Below are 21433 nucleotides of genomic sequence, written 5' to 3' on the forward strand. Positions count from 1 at the left end.
AGGAGGTTTCAATATAAATAGAGGTGAACATTGCAATAATGACCTCGACATTCCCAACATACATAATAAAACATCTATTCAAAGAAACAAAATAATGATTATAATATTATAATCAAAAAGAGCTTTATGACTAAGAAGAACAAAATTATTAAAAATACAGAAAAATAATAAATAAATAATAAAACATAATAAAACGATAGTAATAAAACAAAAATAGGTTTAATAATGAAATGAGGTTTTACTGAAAAAAAAAAAAAGAAAAAAAGAAAGGGCTACTGAAGTGAATGACAACAGAACAGACATGCACTCTGAGAAATCCATCGTCAATAAGAACTAGAAAGTACAATTAAAAAAAAAAAAAAAGAGTAATACACTAACAAAAGAATTTATGGGAACCTCCACAGTTCGGTCAGCATCAACAATGCCCTTGTATCCTGCATGAGTTTCAAACTCATGCAGGATACAAGGATAAGACCAGTTTCAGCAATAACTTTTGGTATTGAGACCACATGTTTCTGAACATATAACAAGTCTATTAAAATAAACAATATAACCCAACAAGTTTCATAAGTATTCAGACGATCATCAGACTTACATCATCTGCAGTACCAAAAATTATATTAAAAAAAAGGTCTGGAAAAAAATTAATAACACATAGCAGATATTATCAGAACTTTGCAACTAGTACATACAAATAAAATTATTATTATTATTTTTTTTTTTTTTATTATTACTATCCCAAGACCTCAAGGAGTCAAAGACTCATCTGGGAGGTCCTTTTATCACACACATCTCATCATACCGTGTCTTAAACACACTCAAACTCCTTGCAGACACTACAATCTCAGGCAAGGTATTCCAATCATTCACAACTCTGCACGAAAAAAACCTGCCTCTCATTCCCCTACTTACACCCTCTTTATACAGTTTCCAGTGATAACCTCTGGTTCTCCCCTGATCTCCCACTATTCTCTGTAGAACTTCTCCACCATTTATCCTATAACAACCCTTTACCAACTTGTAGGTCTCTATCATATCTCCCCCCTTCCTCCTGTCCACCAGACTCTGCAAATTACATCTTCTCAATCTTTCCTCACACTAAACATTCCAGAGGTCATAAACTACCTTAGTCAGTCCCCTTTGGACTCTTTCCAACATCTCTTCATCCTTCTGAAAACCTGGTGACCAAATCTGGGGGCACAATAGTCCATGTGTGGCCTAATCAAAGCCTTATACAACGGAACAAGAATCTCTCTACTTCTACACGGCAGTGCCCTCCGCATCATTCCCAGAAGACTTTCTGTTGTCTTTACAATTTTGGCGATGTGTCTCCTAAATTTTAGATCCTTATCCACTATCACCCCCAGATCTTTTGTTTCCTCTACCTCCAAAAATATATTCTCACCAAGCATAAATTCTGCATCCCATCTTTGTTTTCCAAATTTTAAAACCTTACATTCTGCAACATTGAACTCACATCCCTATTTCCATGCCCAATCACTCAATTTATTCAAGTCTTCTTGTAAGGCCACAACATCTTCACTACTCTTTATGGTTCGGCCTAACTGTGCTTCATCTGCAAACAACTGAATATCTCCATCCAAATCTTCACCAATATCATTAATATACAAGTTAAACAGTAATGGCCCTAAAACAGACCCCTGAGGCACTCCACTAGTGACTTTCCTTTTCCTGGATATCGCACCCCCATACACAACTTGTTGATACCTATCAGATAGCCAGTCTCCAATCCAATGTACTAATCTAATATCCAACCCCATCTGCTCTAGTTTGACTGTCAACTTATCATGAGGTACTCTATCAAAAGCCTTTGTGAAATCCAAGTATATTACCGTGTATATTACTTCTTCAAGGAAGCAGTCACTTTATTGTAATAAGTAAGTAGATTACTAAAATATGACCTCCCTTTAGCAAATCCATGCTGTCCATCAAAGATAATACCATTGTTGTCAACCCAACTCTGGATCCTAGTTCTCACAAGCTTCTCCAACAACTTAACCACAACACCTGGCACACAGATAGGTCTATAGTTTGATGCTTGAGTTCGATCACCTCCTTTATGAAGTGGCACAATCTTGCCCTCCTTCCACTCCTTAGGAACTTGACCAAGTGCAAGACGCGTATTAAAAAAATATGTCAAGACAGGTGTCAACTCACTGGCACATTCTTTCAGAATACACGGTGATATATTATCAAGTCGCACAGCCTTATTTACATCTAGTTTACTCAACTCCCCAAACACCTCTTGCTCACTTACAGTCAGTCTCTCCTCCCCATCATCAACTGCTCTCAATCTCTCCATGAAGTCACATTCACAAGATTGAAAGATCTTTAGAACTGCTCATTAAGTATCTCCATCACACATTCTGCAACAGCTGTCTTTATACCATTTTCTCCAATCAATATCATCCTTCCATAATCATTCTTTCTTTTGCTGGCTACATATTGAAAGAACTCCCTAGGATTCTTTTTGGCTTCATTAGCTAACTGCTGTTCATACCTCTCTTTAGCTACTCTCACCAATCAAGTCACCCTCCTTGCCTGGTCTTTGTAGACCTCATGAAATTTTTTATTTCCACTTCTCTTAAGCTGCCTCCACGATGCCCTTTTTCTCTGTATCGCATGCTTAATCTCTTTATTCATCCATCTCACATCTACCTTATTTAACCTTCTCACCCTTGGAATACATTTAGACATTGCATCTACTAGATAGGTTTTGAAAATCTCCCAAGCTGCATTGATCTCTTTTCCAGCTAACTCCTCATTCCACGCTACACCCGCCAGCTGTCTCCTGAGCTCTTCATAATCACCCCCCTTGTAGTTCCACATATACCCTTTTTTCACAGGGGGTCTTTCACTGCTGGCAACTACCCAGGTAATCACCTCATGGTCACTCTCACCAACTGGCGGATGATTTGACACCTCATTTATAATTACATCCTCTGATGAGATGACAAAATCCAAGACCCATAATCCTCATGTGCCATCTGTTACATACTGTCTGAGGTAGTTATCCCTCAAAAACACAAGAAACTCATTTTCTTTACTTCCAGTTGCTATCTCATCGTTCCAGTCTATATTGCCATAATAAAAACACCCATAATGATCACCCTTTTCTTATTTGCTTGGCTAATTTGACTATACATTTCACTATCACCACCATCCACATTACGTGTTCTATAACAACATCCCACCAAGTATTTGATTCCATTCACCTCTATCTCACACCATACTGCCTCAAAACCACTGGCACTATTTCCATCTTGCATCTCTACTTTGTATGGGCATAACTCTTTCCTCTCTCATCAATAGCACTCCCCCCTCCCTTTTTACCCGTCTATCCTCATGAAACCATCATATCCTTCCATAAAATGACCAGAAAATAACTTTGTATTCATACAGAAGGATAAGACCTTTTCATGGTGAATTAGCTGATCTCATACAGAGGGAGGGCAGAGTTTTTTCCCCTGGAAACTGATTTTTTATCCAATAAATCAGACAAACCAGCCAGAGGTTACATGCTCTAATAGAAATAGTAGACTGTGTATACACAGGATTAACTAGCCTGAAACTGTATAAGGAGGGTGTGAGTAGGGGAGTGAGAGGCAGGTTTTTTTCGTGCAGAGTTGTGAGTGATTGGAATGCCTTGCCTGAGAGCGTGGTGTCTGCAAGTGGTTTGAATGTGTTTAAGACACGGTATAATGAGATGTGTGTGTAAGATAAAAGGACCTCCTAGATGAGTCTTTGACTCCATGAGGTCTTGTTTAATAATAATAATAATAATAATATTAGATTTATACAAAGCCAAGTTATATGGTTTACATAAGTCACTGAGAGGAAGGTGAGATAATGAATATCATAACTACTCCTCGATATGATTATCCATGTTATTTCAGTAGCATTTGAATGATATTTCAATTTCAATGAACACTTTTCATCTATATTTATTTTAATAACATGTACTGACTATGACGATCATGTCATAGCCAGTACAATAATTAAAGTAGATACCTAATGTACTATAAGCATTACAACTTTGAAAAAATTATATGAGTTTCAGCAAGTTTTTTTTTTTTTTTGTATATTTATAGTATACAAGAAAGTATGTTAATTTTTGTGAAATGAGGATAATCAACCTATATTGTATTATATTAATTCATTGCTAAGTTTTACTAAGTATCCATTACAGTGGGAAGCATGGCTTCAGAAGTAAGCCATCTCAAAAAAACATTGCTATGAATATAAGCTATCCACTGCAACTAAAAACATACTCTTTGGGATATTATTTTCTGTTATACTATTTGAGAGATTGACTATCTAGATCTGTTCTGATTCTTATTATTCTTATATGAGAAGGAGAAGAATCCTTTAGATAGAGATATTGTGAGACAGAAGATGTCACATTTCAGTCTACAAAAAAACAAAATATAGTATGTGACCATATTCTAACTAAAATATAGATTTTAGACAGGCCTGCAAGCTATTTTAATTTTGTTGTTCTGATTAGTGCATGTTTTCTTGCGTAGGACACAAAAAAGTATATTCTTGTTTGCAATCATATTATACAAAGGGTAAATAATCAGTGTTTTGCATAAAAATTATATTCATAGCAATGTTTTTTTGAGATGGCTTACTTCTGAAGACATGCTTCCCACTGAAATGGATACTTAGTAAAACTTAGCAATGAATTAATATAATACAATACAGATGAAAAAAGAAAGTAATTTAAAAAAATGAAAGCTATACCATAAGGAATAACCAATACAAAAAAAAAATAAACATACGTAATTTTCCTATATTCAGCTGCTCTCAATACAAAGAAAGCACTGTCATGAATATAATTAATTTCCAGAGTAAACATTCATAACATACATTATTATTATTATTATTTCGTGACACCTCCAAGGAGTTCAAAGACTCATTGAGGGAGGGGGCACCTACTCTACAACTCTTCATTTTCATCATCTACACTAATGCCATCAAAAAAGAATATAATTTTTAAAAATATTATACCACAAGGAACAACCAATACAAAAAAAAAAAAAAAAAAAAAAAAACGACGTGTATATGGTGGGGTGGTCCGAATATACTGAATAAGGACTCGTGGACCAACAGGGCCATAAGGGGGAATCATCTTGATTGTAAGGGAAGTGGCACTCCCACGGACCCCTAGCTGGATCTATCCTCTTCTTCTTCTACTTTGAGGAAGATCCACTTACTTTAATCTTTCCTACAAGGCCTTATCAGCCAACGCTTCTTATTTTATGACCCTTATGCTATTAGAGTACTCAAGGACCATGGGGTCTTTTCATTTCTGGCCTTACAACTATACCCTCCCTATAAACCTTACTATAATTCTTCTATAACCTAGTCTTTCCCCCTTCAATATACCCTATTCTTCCTATGGGTTTAAATTCGGAAGAAGGCTAGTTCACAGGCCTTAAGGTGCAGCCCTACCACTGAACTATTCCATCGTCAAGCTAGTCATCTGACAAGAGAACATAATTCTACATGTAAGCTAACAGAAAAAGATAATCGGATTGAATCTATAGAAAACAACCCTCGAATGGAAAAGGTAAAACAAAATTGGAAACGACAAAATATAATACACATAGAAAACTGGAATGTAAAAGGAATAGCATATAAAGAAATAGTATTAGACCAACTATTAAATGAAAGAAATTTTAAAATAACAGTAATCACTGAAACAAAAAAGAAATTAAAAGGAACTATGAGAACCAAAAATTTTAATGTGATATACAGTGGAGTCGACAGAGACCAAAGAGCACAACCAGGAGTCATGATTTGGATTCATAACTCCCTTTCAAAACAGTTAAAACATTATAAATTATGGAATGAAAGTAAAAGAATAATAGAAGCTAGAATAAAAATATTCTTGGTATCTTGAATACATAATATACCCAAGTTAAAAAACTTTCTATATATATAAAATAAGACCCAATGTATATCTTCTTCTGGTTCCCATCTGCCATACGGCCAGGGGAGGGTAGCTATATGCTACCATTCTAGGGAGAGATGATTATGAGCAAGGTGGTTTCCCATTGCCTTCCTTGCCGTAAGTATTTATGACTGTAACCTGTGTGTTCATGGGGACGGTTTTTCTGCTTGCAGGATGAAAAACCCCAGATAAACTGATGGAAAAAACCCTGCTGCCGACGCCCAAGACCGGCTAACTTGGCTATGGCTGAGGAAGATCCTTAAGCTCCTCACGTCGTGGACGGGAATCGAACCTAGGACACTCCTTCCCCAGGCATATGGTTGCGAAGCGCAAAGCCACTAAGCTAACCGCAGACCCAATGTATATAAGATTTTGAAACACTTAAATTCAGATACCAAAGAAAACATAAAATTAAACACTGAATTGAAATTAGAAGAATTTCTAAATTACTACACAGAATTGTGGACAGACAAATATTTTAAAAAAGACAATTGGCAAACAATTAACGAAAATGAAAAGGAAATAACTAAAGAAGAATTAGAAATCAGCCTGAAAGAAACAAGAAACGGAAAATCACCTGGAGAAGATAAGCTGGGTTCAGAACTATATAAATATGCTGGAACAAGATTCAAAGAAAGACTTATTATTTTTAAATAAAATTTATTCAACTGGTATCCCCCCCCCTCAAAGAATGGAAAAAAGCAATTGTGATTGCTATCTTTAAAAAAAGGTAACAGAGATGACCCTAAAAACTATAGAGGTATCAGTATACTAAATTCCTGTTACAAAATATATAGCAGAATCTTAAATCGCAAACTAATGAAATATTCCGAAAACTTTATTTTATAGAATGGATTTAGAAAAGGAAATTCATGTATAGACCCAGCGTTTTGCCTAAAATTAATAATAGAGAAAAGAAGAGAATACAATTTAGAAACCCATATTGCACTTATTGACTTTGTAAAAGCATTTGACAAAGTTAAAATAAACATATTATTTAACATATTAAAAGAAAGACAAATACCAAATAATATCCTAAAAGCTATCACAAGTATATATATGAACATAATCAAATACAAATAAGATTAAATCACGAGCTATCACATACGAGAGAGATAAACCAAGGGGTCCGACAGGGATGCCCCCTCTCAGCAACTCTTTTTAATATCTACTTAAATGAAATAATAATAAAATGGAATAAAAATTTACATCAAGGAATTAAACACTCTCCTCTTTGCTGACGACCAAATAATAATTACAAATTCTGAAGATAACTTACAGAAAGCTATTTTAGAACTAAATGAGATAGCCAAAGATTATGGTATGATAATATCAATAGAAAAATAAAAAACTATGGCCTTTAAAGGACAAGATCCAGCAAGAACTAAAATAGTAATAGATAACAAGATCTTAGAACAGGTGAATTCATTTAACGACCTAGGATGTATGATCACATATGAAAATGAAAAAGATATAAACGTAAAAATTGCAAAATATTTAAACATAAAGCTGTAATTAACTCTATATTTAAACCAAACCTAGTTCAAAAACAAACCAGACTAAAAGTATACAATACATTAGTCCTACCAGTCTTAATGTATCAAAGCAAAATCTGGACAATAAAACAAAAAGACAAACAAAGATTAATAACAGCAGAAATGAAGTTTATGAGAAAAACTGCAAAGTATACCCTATTTGATCGCAAAAGAAACAAAGAAATTATGAAAGAATTAAATCAAGAACCAGTAATAGAAAAAATTAAAAAATATCAAAAATATAAACAACATGTTCAAAGAATAAAAACAGAAAGATTACCAAAACAAGCTTTAAAGTACAAGCCATTAGGAAAAAAAAACCAGGACATCCTCTTAAACGATTCAATGATGACTTCTAAGGCCAGAACAGGCCATGCTAGGTCTAAATCCTTGGTATGCATGATGATGATGATGATAATTTTTTTTTTAGTTTTATGTTACCTAGAAGTAGAGCAATATAATAAATTACACCCACCCACCCATACACACACACACACACACACACACACACACATATATATATATATATCAGAGAAACACATACAATATAAGGATGAATCCATTTTATATTGGTACTTATACTATATGTATTCTTCATTTACCTCTACTTTGCTATTAAGAGGTAAAGGAAACATTCATCCTGAAATCAATATGCTACAAACTTGACCAATTCTTCATATGGACAAACAAATCTTCAGTGGTTTTTTTTCCCCTTTTTTTTTAATTGCATTTTTCTCTTACCTGTAATAACAAACTGTTACTTTTTTGCCAACTCATAATCAATCTATAGTGACATGACAATATTAGTTAGCTAGACTGCCCAGAAAAATGTGTGGAAATGTCAAAAATGCAGTCATCATTTACAGAATTATTTGTCAGTGAGCATAGATTTTGCAAATATCTTTAGATGGTAGGTGAATTTTAATACCCAGTGTGGAACCAGACACAGAACTTAAAAGTCTATGTTTAGTCTTCATATAAATTTCCAGATTAATTTACCCTTTGTTTACCCACAGTGCTAATTCTAGTGCACTATGGTTTTGTGCAGAGGCAATGTTGTAGCCAATGGTGCAACTACTGCTGTTTGATAGCTGCTTGTGGGTGAGATTCACAGGAAATATATATACATATGTACGTAATAAAAAATGATAATAATAAGAGTGTATTTCTTGTTAATTTCATCCGCATTTTATTGTGCTATGTTCATCTGACTTTCTGCTATACTCTCTTCACTAGATGCAACTTAAAATCATTGATAGTTTGGGCCAGCTATCTATGATTGGCTATGGGTGGAGAGTGACTGCCCCTCAGTCCCCAAAACTTAGGGCTAAAAGCTTTGCTGCTTCCTTTGGGGAATAAAAAGCATTAGCGGATTTATTTATTTATTTTAATTATAAAATTTATAGCTCTGCCATTCACAAAACACTGATGTACTATAGGTTGACCACCCAACCTCTCATGTATGGATCTAACATGAAAAAAAAACCTCTAGTCAACATAAGCATCATTGAATACCTTTCACATTGCACATGGGATTGATGTAGTCTTGAACTGCAGGCATATGCATGAGATTGACGTAGATGTGTTCCTGCAGCTCAAGAATGTACTACAAACAAAGTTTTTCACATATCATTACTTAACATGTTCTGTTAATTAACAAAATTTCAAATGAAGTTTCACATGGCAACCAAAGTTTCCTTGTTAATGAAACATTTCAAATTTCCAATATTAAGCTGGGCTTTATATTACAATAAAGTTTCACCACAAGGATTAGCAATTTCATTAATGGAAGAACATAGGCAAATGTAATGGATGCCATACCAAAGGTCACAAGAAAGGAGCTCCCAAAGTGTTTTCAAATCTACCTACATATGAAGAAAAAAAAATGTTAGCATGCATTTACTGCAAAGTGAGGACAAAGTCTAATTTGTGGTACTAAGAAATTTTTTCAAGCAGTACAAATTTTATTGCACAATTTTCTTCTACATCCGCTGCATTCTGAAGTAGATAAAATTAGAATTATATAAAACCTATATATATATATATTTATATATATGACACACACACACACACACATATGGGTTTTATATAATTATAATTTGACCTATTTCATTATAAAGATGCAATGCAAAGACCAGTACTGTTGAAGCAAATAATTTTGTTGCTCTCTACTTATATTATCAGACAGAGATTACATCAGTATTTAAAAAAAAAAAGGGTGGAGGTGGGGGATTGAGAAAGAGAGGATGAGATAATAGTAAAATCTTCAATTTAACATCAGAATTACTTAGTGACTTACAGAATGCATTCGTGATAAAGATTATGAATACTTTATTAATTACAAAGGATATATTCATAATTCTATTGAAAAGAAAGGGAGTGGAATACTCTTGTCCCTGAAAGACTACTGCTTGGAACCCTTAATTATATGACTGGTGAGAATATCAGTTCACATGAATACTTCGAAATGCAGCTAAAGTTAGTCTTCAAAATAAGTAAATAGTTCATCAAAATTAATACTTATTAACAAATTGGATGAGATGTTCATATGCAACTTACTGGAAATATTCATGACTAGCCATTTTTGTGTTATCAGACGAGTTGGATAATATATCCCATACATCTGGAGCCACTTGGTCCTTCAAAATACAAGTACCATTGGCTAATACTGTCCCATTATGTGCTGTACAGTTTTTTGTATCAAATTTCCTGCAAGCTAATAATCATAAGAAAAATCAAGATTAGCAACTTAATCTAAATTCAGTAGACAAAAACATAGATTAGGAATTTATTAACTATCAATGTCAAACCGATGAAATTACATTACATTTATAGCTACAATTTCTATGTTAAAATTGAATCCCATACAAGATACAGATCAATATATAAAAGATATTTCAGATATTAATGAAGAAATGAGCCTAAAAGGCTTTAACTTTGAATAAGGTTTTATATTTTAATTCATTTTTGTATGAAGCCAACTGAAGTTTCTTCTTTTTATTTAATTTTATTTAATGCATATGAACATTCACAAGAGAAAAAAAATACTACATATTAATAAAGATAGCATACAAGAAAAAAATATCAACTTACCTTTCTTTAAAAATTATATAAGATTTAAAATGATATCAAAACTAAACATAGCACAATATTTATAATGTGCTTAATCCCTTTCAAAGAAGATATTATGTATTAATTTGCTAATATGATAAAACCCTTTGCTTTAACTATAACATTAATTCATGATATGTGTACATACACAGAGTTTATAGAATAGACTGAATAGAAAACATTATACTACTAGATGAAAAAAATCATTTTAATGAATACTAACATTTTCTGGATATTAACATCACCATAAGTACAATTGCAATATATCTGCTCAGTATGATTTTTTCATCCACAACCTCTGAAAAGGTCTTCAGAGAGAATTTCTAATGAACATTTATCAGGTGTTTAGCATATAACAAAAAGATTTAGATACAAATAGAAACAAATTATGTACAAATTTATGCACTCAATTTTTGATTTAACTACAGTTAAATCAATGAGATACTGAACTAACTTATGCACGTTGGAATTTTAAAAGAGCTAGAATAAAAAAACCGCTGTTTTTATTCTCAAGTTACTTTTCACAACTTCCAACATAAGATGCATTAATAGAGATATAATTAAGTTGTGAAGTGATGCAGTAGACTGAAAACATTTAAACTGACACTAAAAGGATATATAGAACTTTCAGATGCAATCAGTTGTTGCTGAATTGCATATCAGTGAAGGCAAATTATTCTCTGAAAGATCCATATGAATATAAATGTAATAATTAGTGATGACACTTCTAATTTTGTGTCATGTAATTATTTCAATGGGTTAATTAAACTGGATAAAACTTAGATTTTTGCTACAAAAGAATTGTTGCTTGAGCATCATACTTCATGAATATAATTTTTTTTTCTTATGATATAACAAATTATCTACTGAAAAAAAAATGCTGATGACTGATCTGTTTAAAAAACATTTTCAATAGGGTGAAGTCATAAACTAAATGAAGCATGTTTTTTTTTTTTTTAAATAAGAAAACTTTTTAAAATATTGGTGATTATTTAATTTAACTACAATCTCCCAATTTAACCACAACTATAAGCATTTTTTTTTCTTAGCAGTAGATAATTGCCATGAAAATTTCACTATAATTTCTTTCATAATAATCTCAATCTGAATTAAATTTGCTTTAGAAATAGAATTTAAAATAAAACAGCATAAACTCCACAGTCAATAAAAGCATAATCCGAATCTGATTGATTACGAAACTGAGGAGTAATACTATTTTTGTAAACAGAATTTGGATATTAATGATGATTTCATATTGGGTTGTTAGTAGAATATTATTTGTTTGTTTTACTACACAAGTCATGTATAAACAATACCTACAGTGGTTGTATATGCATTTCCAAATCGAAATCAATCCAAACAGAATTGCATCTTACCATTAGTATTCCACCAATTGTCACATGAACTCCATGGTAAATGTGTTGTAAATGATGAAAAAAGGTAGAAAAGAGCCCAAGCTAAAATCATATTGTAGTAGATGCCCACTAAACCGGACATCAGAAACATGGCATAACCTAACCCTGAAAAAAAAAAAGTTAAATGCTAAGGTAAGAAACATGTACCTTGATAAAAAGTAACATATTCTAGAATATACATATAGAAATAAAACTAATCAACACAAAGAGAAATATCAAATTAGTCATGAAGTTTATACACCACTTTTTTTAATGCACAAAACTTGGTATTTTTTTTCTATTTACATAATCATACATTATGAAATAATATAACAGGAAAAAAAAAAACAGTGTGAGAGAAAGAGAGGCACTGCACAAATATATAAAACAAGAAAATATATTACAGGCTTTGTATACTGTAGCTCACACTGATTTCTAAACAAAAAAATAGCAAAATGCAACCAATTAATGCAGTTTTTTCTTTATGTGAATTCCACAGATAAAAGGTTGTAAATCTATGGTGGTATGGATACTGAGGTTGGCCTAAAAGTTAGATAATCTGGAAATTCTGCTGGAGACAAACATGAAACTTTTTTCAAACTACTTCAGAACTTCAATAAGTAGGGTAAAGGTCTCACACTGTGTGATAAGTCATCTATTATCAAAAGACATTCACAAATATCCATATCTATCCGAGGATTCAAACAGAGCCTGCTAGACTGAGAGGGGATATGGTCTCCACTCAGCCCACCAGGTTGACATTAATTAATCGTTATATACATATAAAATCTTTCTTGTATATGTCCCATTTTCATTTAAAAACAGATAGTTAAGTGTAAGACAAGAGTGTGCACAATCATCAACAATATGGATCACATTATGAAGGAAAGTTGCATTAAATCTCATATCAAATGAAGCCTTTAGCTTCATTTGATATGAGACTGGCTTCTGATTATAACAGAAATATTCAATTTAGCTCTTCACATTATGCAGGTTATGTTATGTTCTAGATTAATTCCTACACAAGTTGAAGAATTTCGTAACTTCACTGAATAGCTGTGGGTACAAATTTGGATGAAAATCAGAAATAAAAAAATAGAAACTATGAAAGTAAGCACAACATACAAAATATTATCAGCATTCTTAATGGAGAATCTGAAGAACAAGTAAAATATTTCAGCTATTTAAGTCCAAATATTAGTGAGGATGGAAAATTAAATATAGGAAGAGATAATAGAATAGGCTAAGCTAATATAGAAAGGATTTAATACTTTTATAAAGGATTTAATATGGAAAGTATTAAATAAATTTAATACTTTCATAACTAAATGGTTTCCATAAATTAAGGAACAAAGAGAAAAACTGTCATAACTTGGAGGGGAGGATATGTAAGTCAGTACATTAAGTAAAACGTGAGACTGTCTGGTTATCATATAAAAATGAGTGGAACTGTCAACAGTATATGCAAATAGGCCATGGGATAAAGGTGATCATCTTGGAGTTATTTTTCATTCATGTCTAGAGTGAGAATAAGACATTTCATGCAGACTTCTTGGATATGGCTGCAAGATATCATTCAACTGATAATTCCATGGTCATCCACTGTAAGACAAGAAGTGAGCCAAAGTCAGGGCAGCCAGATGGTTGCAGGTGTGTTCCATGCTTCAAAGACTGCAGAACAAATTAAAATAGTCACAAATAGCATCTCATAGATAGAGTGAAGGAAGGCCATGGCATAGAACTATAGTGGGTGACCAATATTTCTGATTATCTGCTTGCTGAAATAGGAATGCTACTCCAAATCATCTATGATCTGACCTCACATCAGCTACAGTGGTATCTGCTTCTGCTGTGCACAGCAAGGCTTCATGAAGGTGGTTTGTATGCTAGGCAACCTGTAGTCTGTGTGCCCCTATTCTCAAGCTACAGGAGAGAATATTTGAAATGGGCCATGCTCCATGTCAACTGAACCCAGGACCAATGGGGATAGTATTGTTTACAGAAGGTGATACTAGGCATAGGTGATACTGCTCTGATCTGGAGAGAACCAGGTTAGAGAATCTTGGGACCATATTGAAGGAATTTATTTTTTGTTCTTTTATTGCAATTAAAAGCTTATGGTACAAAGAGTGGATTGGATCATGCAAAAGTAGTAGCGAAATAAAAAAATAAGAATATTCAAAACTCAGAGAGAAATTTGAATGACCAGTATAAAAGAATTAATAAAGTATGTATTAAAACCTGGAACAATATAAGTAAATAGCTAAAAAAGATGAAGATTAAAATGATTGAAAAACTTATTATGGAATAAACGATGGCATAAGGACTTTTTTTAGTTTCTTATTTTAAATATGCCAATTCTTTTATTTGGCTACTACTTCTGCATGATCCAGTCTACTGTCTATACAATAAGTTTTTAGCTAATGACAATAGAAGAATGGAGAATAAATTACCTCTTGCCTTTAATATAGTCCCAAGGTATGTTTTAACTGTTAGCTAAAAATATAATATATCCACCTTCTAGTTTTTACTTCTGATTTATATTATCGCAAATATTCCATAATGTCTATGCATTAATCAACTACTGGATTCCAGCCAGTGAGACTGACTAAGCAAAAGCTTACCAAATTATAGATCGAGACTCCAGTACGTTTCAGAGGAAAAAAAGTCAACAAATTATTGAAAAAAGTGACTTCCTAGCCCAAGGAAGTCATCAAAAAAATAAAATCTGTTCATGTTAAACTGCCCTGCATTCATGGATTACCAAAAATTCACAAATGTAATATTTCCCTAAGCCCTATAGTCAATAGTAGATAGTCCCACTTATGAACCTGCTCAACAGTTAGTCAAGTCTCTTGCCCCCCCCCCCTTTTACTGGCAACTCCTCTACTTTTATAAAAAATTCAGTCCATTTCAAATCATTAGTTAAAAATACTATCCTTAAATATTCAGACATAATGGTTAGTTTTGATGTCACCTCTTTATTTACCAATGTACCACTAATAGACACTCTTGATTTGATAGTCTAAATTTCCCCCTGATATCTTTGAATTATTCAAATTTACTATATGCAGATTACTTTACATGGGGAGGAAAAATCTACAAACAGATTAATGGTACTGCTATGGGTTCCGCCCCCCCCCCCCCAACCCTCATGGAACACTTTGAAAACAAAATACTTACTACAGCTGTATACAAACCCCTAGTGTGGTTACACTTTTGTTGATGATGTGAAACCATTTGGTCCCATGGACAAGATACTTTGGATACTTTTGTCACCTCCCTAAACAGTCAACACCTCAAAATTCACTTCACAGTAGAAAAAGAATCTAATAACTGTTTACGTTTTCTTGATACATTAGTCACCTGCCTTTCAGATGAATCACTAGCTTTTTTCATTTAGAAAAAGCCAACACACACAGGAAGATATCTACATAAACAATCACATCATCATCATCCAGCTTAACAGTATGGGATTTTAAAATCACTTACACACAGAGCTAGAGCCATTTGTTCTAATGATACAGCTCTGTCCACTGAACTCAAATATCTGCACAATACTTTCTTGGTCAACAGCTACAATTCCTATAAAATAGATAAAATACTACATAGGCCCATTACTTCTCCCTCCTCTAATACACAGGAACACAACATTACCATTCCTATTCTCTATGTCAGAGGTACATAAGAAAAGATAGCCCAAGTACTAAAAAAACATGGCCTTTGCACCACATTCAAACCTCATGTTAAATTAGAAACTCTGATCAAAATGATAAACTTCACCCTCTAATATACCATGGAGTGTATGAAGTTCCTTGCGACTGTGACCTGGTCTACTATGGGCAGACAGGAAGATCTGTTAATATCCGCCTGGAAGAACATAAAAAATACATTTGCTACCATTATTATGGCAAGTCAGGACTGGCAGACCATGCTTTGGACACGTCTTCACACAGGATTAGATAGAAGAAAACAAATGTGCTATTTAGAAGTCGTTACAGATCCAAAAGATTATTGTTTGAGTCAGCCATGGCTTTGAAGAATTCTCCTAACCTGAAACAAATACAGTTGCATTAATTTGCCAAAAATTTGGGAGATGGTTATCTTAAGAGCAACTTCCACATAGCTGTAATACATTTTTTTTTACAACATTAGAGGATGACAAATTAGGACTTAGATCTTTTGTCCATTATAATTGTACTGTTTCACTTACTCACAGTTGTATATACATGCTGTGTTGTGCTCTGAAGAAGATGATGATTTGAAAATCAGCAAAATATAAGCAAGTTAATAAACATCTTTTTATAAAATAGTTTGTTTGAGGTTGTCGTTAAAAATAAGTCATGAATAACTTCAACACCTAAGCTTATCTGTTAGACTAAGCAGGGTGCTCCTAATATATAATAAGCTTGCTGTTAAACTTACTAGTAATACAATTAAGAGCTTTATGAGTAAAATTATTCTGACTGAGTTTTTACAAGATAACATATACCTGTGGGTTATATTATATAGGACAGACAGGCAGGTTGAGAGAGATACTCATGTCCAAACATTTCAAGAATATGGAGGAAAAAATAAAACAAATTATGATTAGCAGCACATACAATGGAAACCAAACATGAAGTATTGTGGCAGTAAATTGAAATGATCCACATAGATTAAAGTTTCAGATTCAATGGAACAAGAAATAAGGAATGACATGGTCCTCTCTCATAAAACATCCAGTGCATGCATGATGCCATCGACCATCCTATGTAGATGCCAACATAGCACAAGTTCACATTCCATTGTTAGTCACTCTTTTTCAAATATTTACATTGTGATCATTACTTGTTTATAGCTTAATTTTTTATTTTACTCACTATTATCTCCTGATGATGTGAAACATAGTTATTTTACAAAACTAGTTGAGTGTCTGAATAAATATTTTTTACTATCAAGTAGTTCTATGTGATTAATACTGGCATTACAATTTTATTGTATCATCTCATGTTTGCCAAATTTTTTGGCAGTATGACAGAGACACATTTATGGATACTTATTGATGATCAGGTGGTGGTGGTAGTGTTTCAAATCATGACCAGAGGCTAAGGCCAGTGTATTATTTCTGTAAACAGTGTTTGTTCTTCTGGCTAATTTTCTTGTTTTGCAGGACCAAGTACCTGAGTTTCTGCAAAAAGCTATGTAATTTCTGATAGTGATAAATGTGAGAAAATAATAAAAGAAATGTATAAAGAAAGTAAAAGTTGGGTTCACTGCAGAGCAAACATCAGAACAGTTTGCAAAAAGGACTAGTGAGAGTTATATAATGTCTGGACTACTTTTTAATATACTCTGACTGTATAATGAAAAAAAAGTTACAAGGAGAGAAATAAAATGGAATCTCATCACAGCTGGAAGACCTCGATTATGTAGATGACAGTTCTGATACTATTATTATTATTACCATCATCAAACCTCCATGGAGTCAAGAGCCTCATTGCTGGAGGTCCCACTCTAACATGCAAAGTTCATCATGCACCACGCTTTCAGACAATGCATTTCAGTCACCCACTACTCTCCATGCAAAAAAAAAAAATCTACTCTTCATCTCCCTGCTCATCCCCACCTTATACATCTTCCAGGAATGACTTCTGTTCTTCCCCTCCCCCCCGTCTCAATAAATGCTATGAAAAATCTCATCCACATTAATCTGGTAATTACCCCTTACCAAATTATATGTCTTGATCATGCCCCCCCCCCTTCCTCTTCACTAGTTTCTCAATCTGTCCTCAGGCTCCACATTCCAGAGACCAGAAATTGACTTAGTCAATTGTCTCTGAATCCTTTCTAATAACTCATTATCCTTTTGAAACCCAGGTGACCAAATCTGTGCACAGTAATCTATATGCACCTATACAATAGAATCATAACATCCTTACTTTTACATTCAGTATTCTTTGCCTCATTCCATAACCTTATTCCATGCTGTTTGTTCTCACAATTTTAGCAAAATGTCAACAAAATTTCAAGTCCCTATACACCATCACTCTCAGAACTTCATCTCCTTCACTTCCTCTAAGATATCTCCACCAATCTTATAATCTGCATTCCATCTTTGCTTCCCATCTCAAAATTTAAAACCTTATACTTTGATATATTAAACTGATGTCCACACACACACACACTTGTCCATTTAGACAGTCTATTTAAGTCCTCTTGCAGGGCCACAACATCTGTTCTACTTCTCATACCTCATCTCAACTTTACATCATCTGCAAACAACTGTATAATCACCATTTAAGCCTCTTCCAATGTCATTTACATACAAATTAAACAATAATGGCCTCAAAACAGACCTGGAGCACACCACTTACTGTATACAGATTTGGTTAACAGGTTTTCAAATGGGATGAGAATATATTGGAAAGGAACCAAAGATGAATTTCTGGTGACTGAAATGTTGCAGAAAAATGTTATTAGTCCACTTTATAAGACTTGTAAGTCCACTTTGTTAAGTCCTCATCTGGATTATTGTGCACAGATCTGATTGCATGGGTTTCTTGGAGATGTGTATGAGTTGGAGCAGATTCAGAGGTGAGTAACTAAGATAATGGCAGGACTACATGATGCTCCATATGAGGAGAGATTGAAGTTTTGTGGTTTACAGAAACTGGCTGATCAGTAGATAAGAGGAGATATTATTATTATTATTATTATTCAGGCCTCCATGGAATCAAAAGACTCATCGTGGGAGGTCCTTTCGAAGAAACACAAGTCTATCAAGATTCATCGAGGGAGATCCCTCCTAAGAAACACAAAGTCTATAATACCACTCCTTAAATGCATTGACCGTTCTCGCTCTCAGCACTCTATCAGGCAATGCATTCCATGGTTCAACCACCCTCCATGCAAAGAAACAACTCCTCATCCTCTTTCTCACAGTTTCCTTTCGTAATTTCCAGGGATGGCCCCTTGTCATGACTCCTTCCTGCTGTTCAACCAAGCAAAAGAACTCACCAGTGTCAACCCTGTAACCACCTCTCAACAGTTTAAAAGTCTCAATCATATCACCTCTCCTTCTTCTATACACCAAACTCTGCAGTCCACACTCCCTCAGCCGATCCTCATAACTAACATTGTACAGTCCAGAAACCATCTTTGTTATCTGCCTTTTTACCTTTTCCACAGTTAACTTATCCCCTTCAAATCCTGGGAACCAAATCTGAGAACAATAGTCTAAGTGTGGTCTGATCAGGGTCTTATACAACAGAATGATTTATCTCTGCAGGTCAGTGTCCTTCTCATTATTGTAGCAATCTTCTGTGTTACTTTCACCACCTTTCCAATATGTCACCTGAATTTCAAGTTTCTATCAATCATCAACCCCAGATCTCTTATCTCCCCTACTTCCTCCAGCATAGCTCCTTCAATAGAGTATGCAGCGTCTCATCGATGTGTCCCAAACCTCAAGACCTTACATTTTGATGCATTAAACTGACACCCCCCCATCTGTCTAACTTATTCAAATCCTCTTGCAGGGCTACCACATCTTCACTATTACTAATAACCCTTCCCAGCTTCACATCATCTGCAAATAACTGAATATCTCCCTACAATATAGGTCCCAGTACTGAGCCCTGTGGCATGCCACTTGTAACCCTCTGCCTTCTTGAAACTGCTCCACCATACACAACTCTCTGATACCTATCAGACAGCCCACCTTGAATTTCAAACGGATGTTATGGCCTTACAAGAGGACTTGAATAGATTGACAAGGACCTGGAATTTAGGGCCACAAGACATGAAAATGTCCCATCGGATAATGGCAATGATGCAGTGGACCCTGACATGCAGAAATAGAGAGGTTATAATGCCATTGTATAAGGCCTTGACCAGGCTTCATATGGATTATTGTGCACAGATTTGGTCACCAGGTTTTCATTGTGATGAGGATATGCTGGAAAGGGTCCAGAGAAAATTCACAAAGGTGATCAGTGGTCTTTGGAATGTGGAGTACGAGGACAGATTGAGAGAATGTAAGTTGCAAAGCCTCTAGAATAGGAGGAAGGGGGGGGGGCTTTGATTGAGACATATTATAAGCTAGTCAGGAGTTATCAGGTTGACATGGAAGAGATATGATAGAGACATTATAGGATTGATGTGGATGAAATATTATTATTATTAACATCTCTTCATGGAGTCAGAGACTCATAATGGAAGGTACACACTATTGCATACAATGTTCATTCAACATACCTTAAACTGATTCAATGTATTTACATTCAGAACACACTCACCAACCACTGTACATGCAAAAAATCTTCTCCTCACTCCTCTGCTTATACCCTCTTTATATAGTTTCCAGTGATGGCCTCTTGTTTTACCCCCTCTCCAATTCTATGAAAAATCTCTTCCATGTCAACCTGAAAACAATCCTGACTAGCTTATAATATGTCTCAATCATACCCCCCCCTCTTCCTCCTATTCAAAAGGCTTTGCAACTTACATTCTCTCAATTTGCCCTCATACTCCACATTCCAAAGCCCACTGACCACCTTTGTGAATTTTCTCTGGACCCTTATACAATGGCATTATAACATCTCTATCTCTGCATGTCAGAGTCTTGCGCATCATTGCCATTATCCGATGTGACATTTTCATGTCTTGTGGCACCTAAATTCCAAGTCCTTGTCATTCTATTCAAGTCCTCTTCTAAGGCCATAACATCTGTTTGACTCTGCATTATTCTCCCCAGTTTTGCATCATCTGCAAACAGCTGCATATCACTAGTTAAACCCATCCCAATATCATTAACATACAAATTGAGCAACAATGGTTCCAAAACTGATCCCTGTGGTATACTGCACTCACATATACAACTTTCTGATATCTATCTGACTGCCAGTCACTGATCCAACTCAGAAGTCTGTTATAAATATTTCAGCACATGAATAATGTGAGGAAAACTAGAGGTCATCCATGGAAATTGAGTGAGTGTGTGGTTAGTAAGAGAGTGAGGACTAGATTTTTTGCTTCAAGAGTGGTGAATGAGTAGAAAAGATTGCCAGAGTAGGTTTCGTGTGCTTTGTCAGTGAATGATTTCAAGGCAAAATATGACAGATATTGCAGGTATTGATATTGTAATTTAATCTGACATGGACCTCCCACAAGTCGTTATATATTTGACAAATGTAATGTTTTGCAAGATGTTAAATTTAATCTTAATAGGCCTTAAAAAAAAACTATGCCATACAATAACTAGATACTGAAGATACATGCTATCTTCTTTCTGAGAGAGAAAGAAGGTAGCATGTTAGCAGGTAAAATATTATTATTATTATTATTACATAACACCTCCATGGAGTCCAAAGACTCATCGAGGGAGGGCACTTACTCTACAACTCCACCACACAATCCACCAATTACAACGA

General features: G+C 34.3%; 1 protein-coding gene across 4 annotated transcripts in view; it reads right to left on the reverse strand.

The window, feature by feature from the left end:
• LOC150100701 (sodium- and chloride-dependent glycine transporter 1-like) overlaps nt 1–21433 on the reverse strand; it is a 285409-nt gene that overhangs the window by 88622 nt on the left and 175354 nt on the right. For all 4 annotated transcript variants that reach the window (XM_090402061.1, XM_090402060.1, XM_090402059.1 and 1 more), the window contains 2 exons: nt 12003–12146; nt 10075–10231 (listed from right to left, as the gene is read on the reverse strand). In XM_090402061.1, coding sequence (XP_090258187.1) covers nt 10075–10231; nt 12003–12146 — 301 coding nt within the window. The remainder of the gene's footprint in view (nt 1–10074; nt 10232–12002; nt 12147–21433) is intronic.

The sequence above is a fragment of the Typopeltis vanoorti genome, chromosome 12, assembly GCF_054136105.1.
Source record: "Typopeltis vanoorti isolate ZY-2024b chromosome 12, IOZ_Tvanoo_1.0, whole genome shotgun sequence".
In the NCBI taxonomy this organism is placed as follows: Eukaryota; Metazoa; Arthropoda; class Arachnida; order Uropygi; family Thelyphonidae; genus Typopeltis; species Typopeltis vanoorti.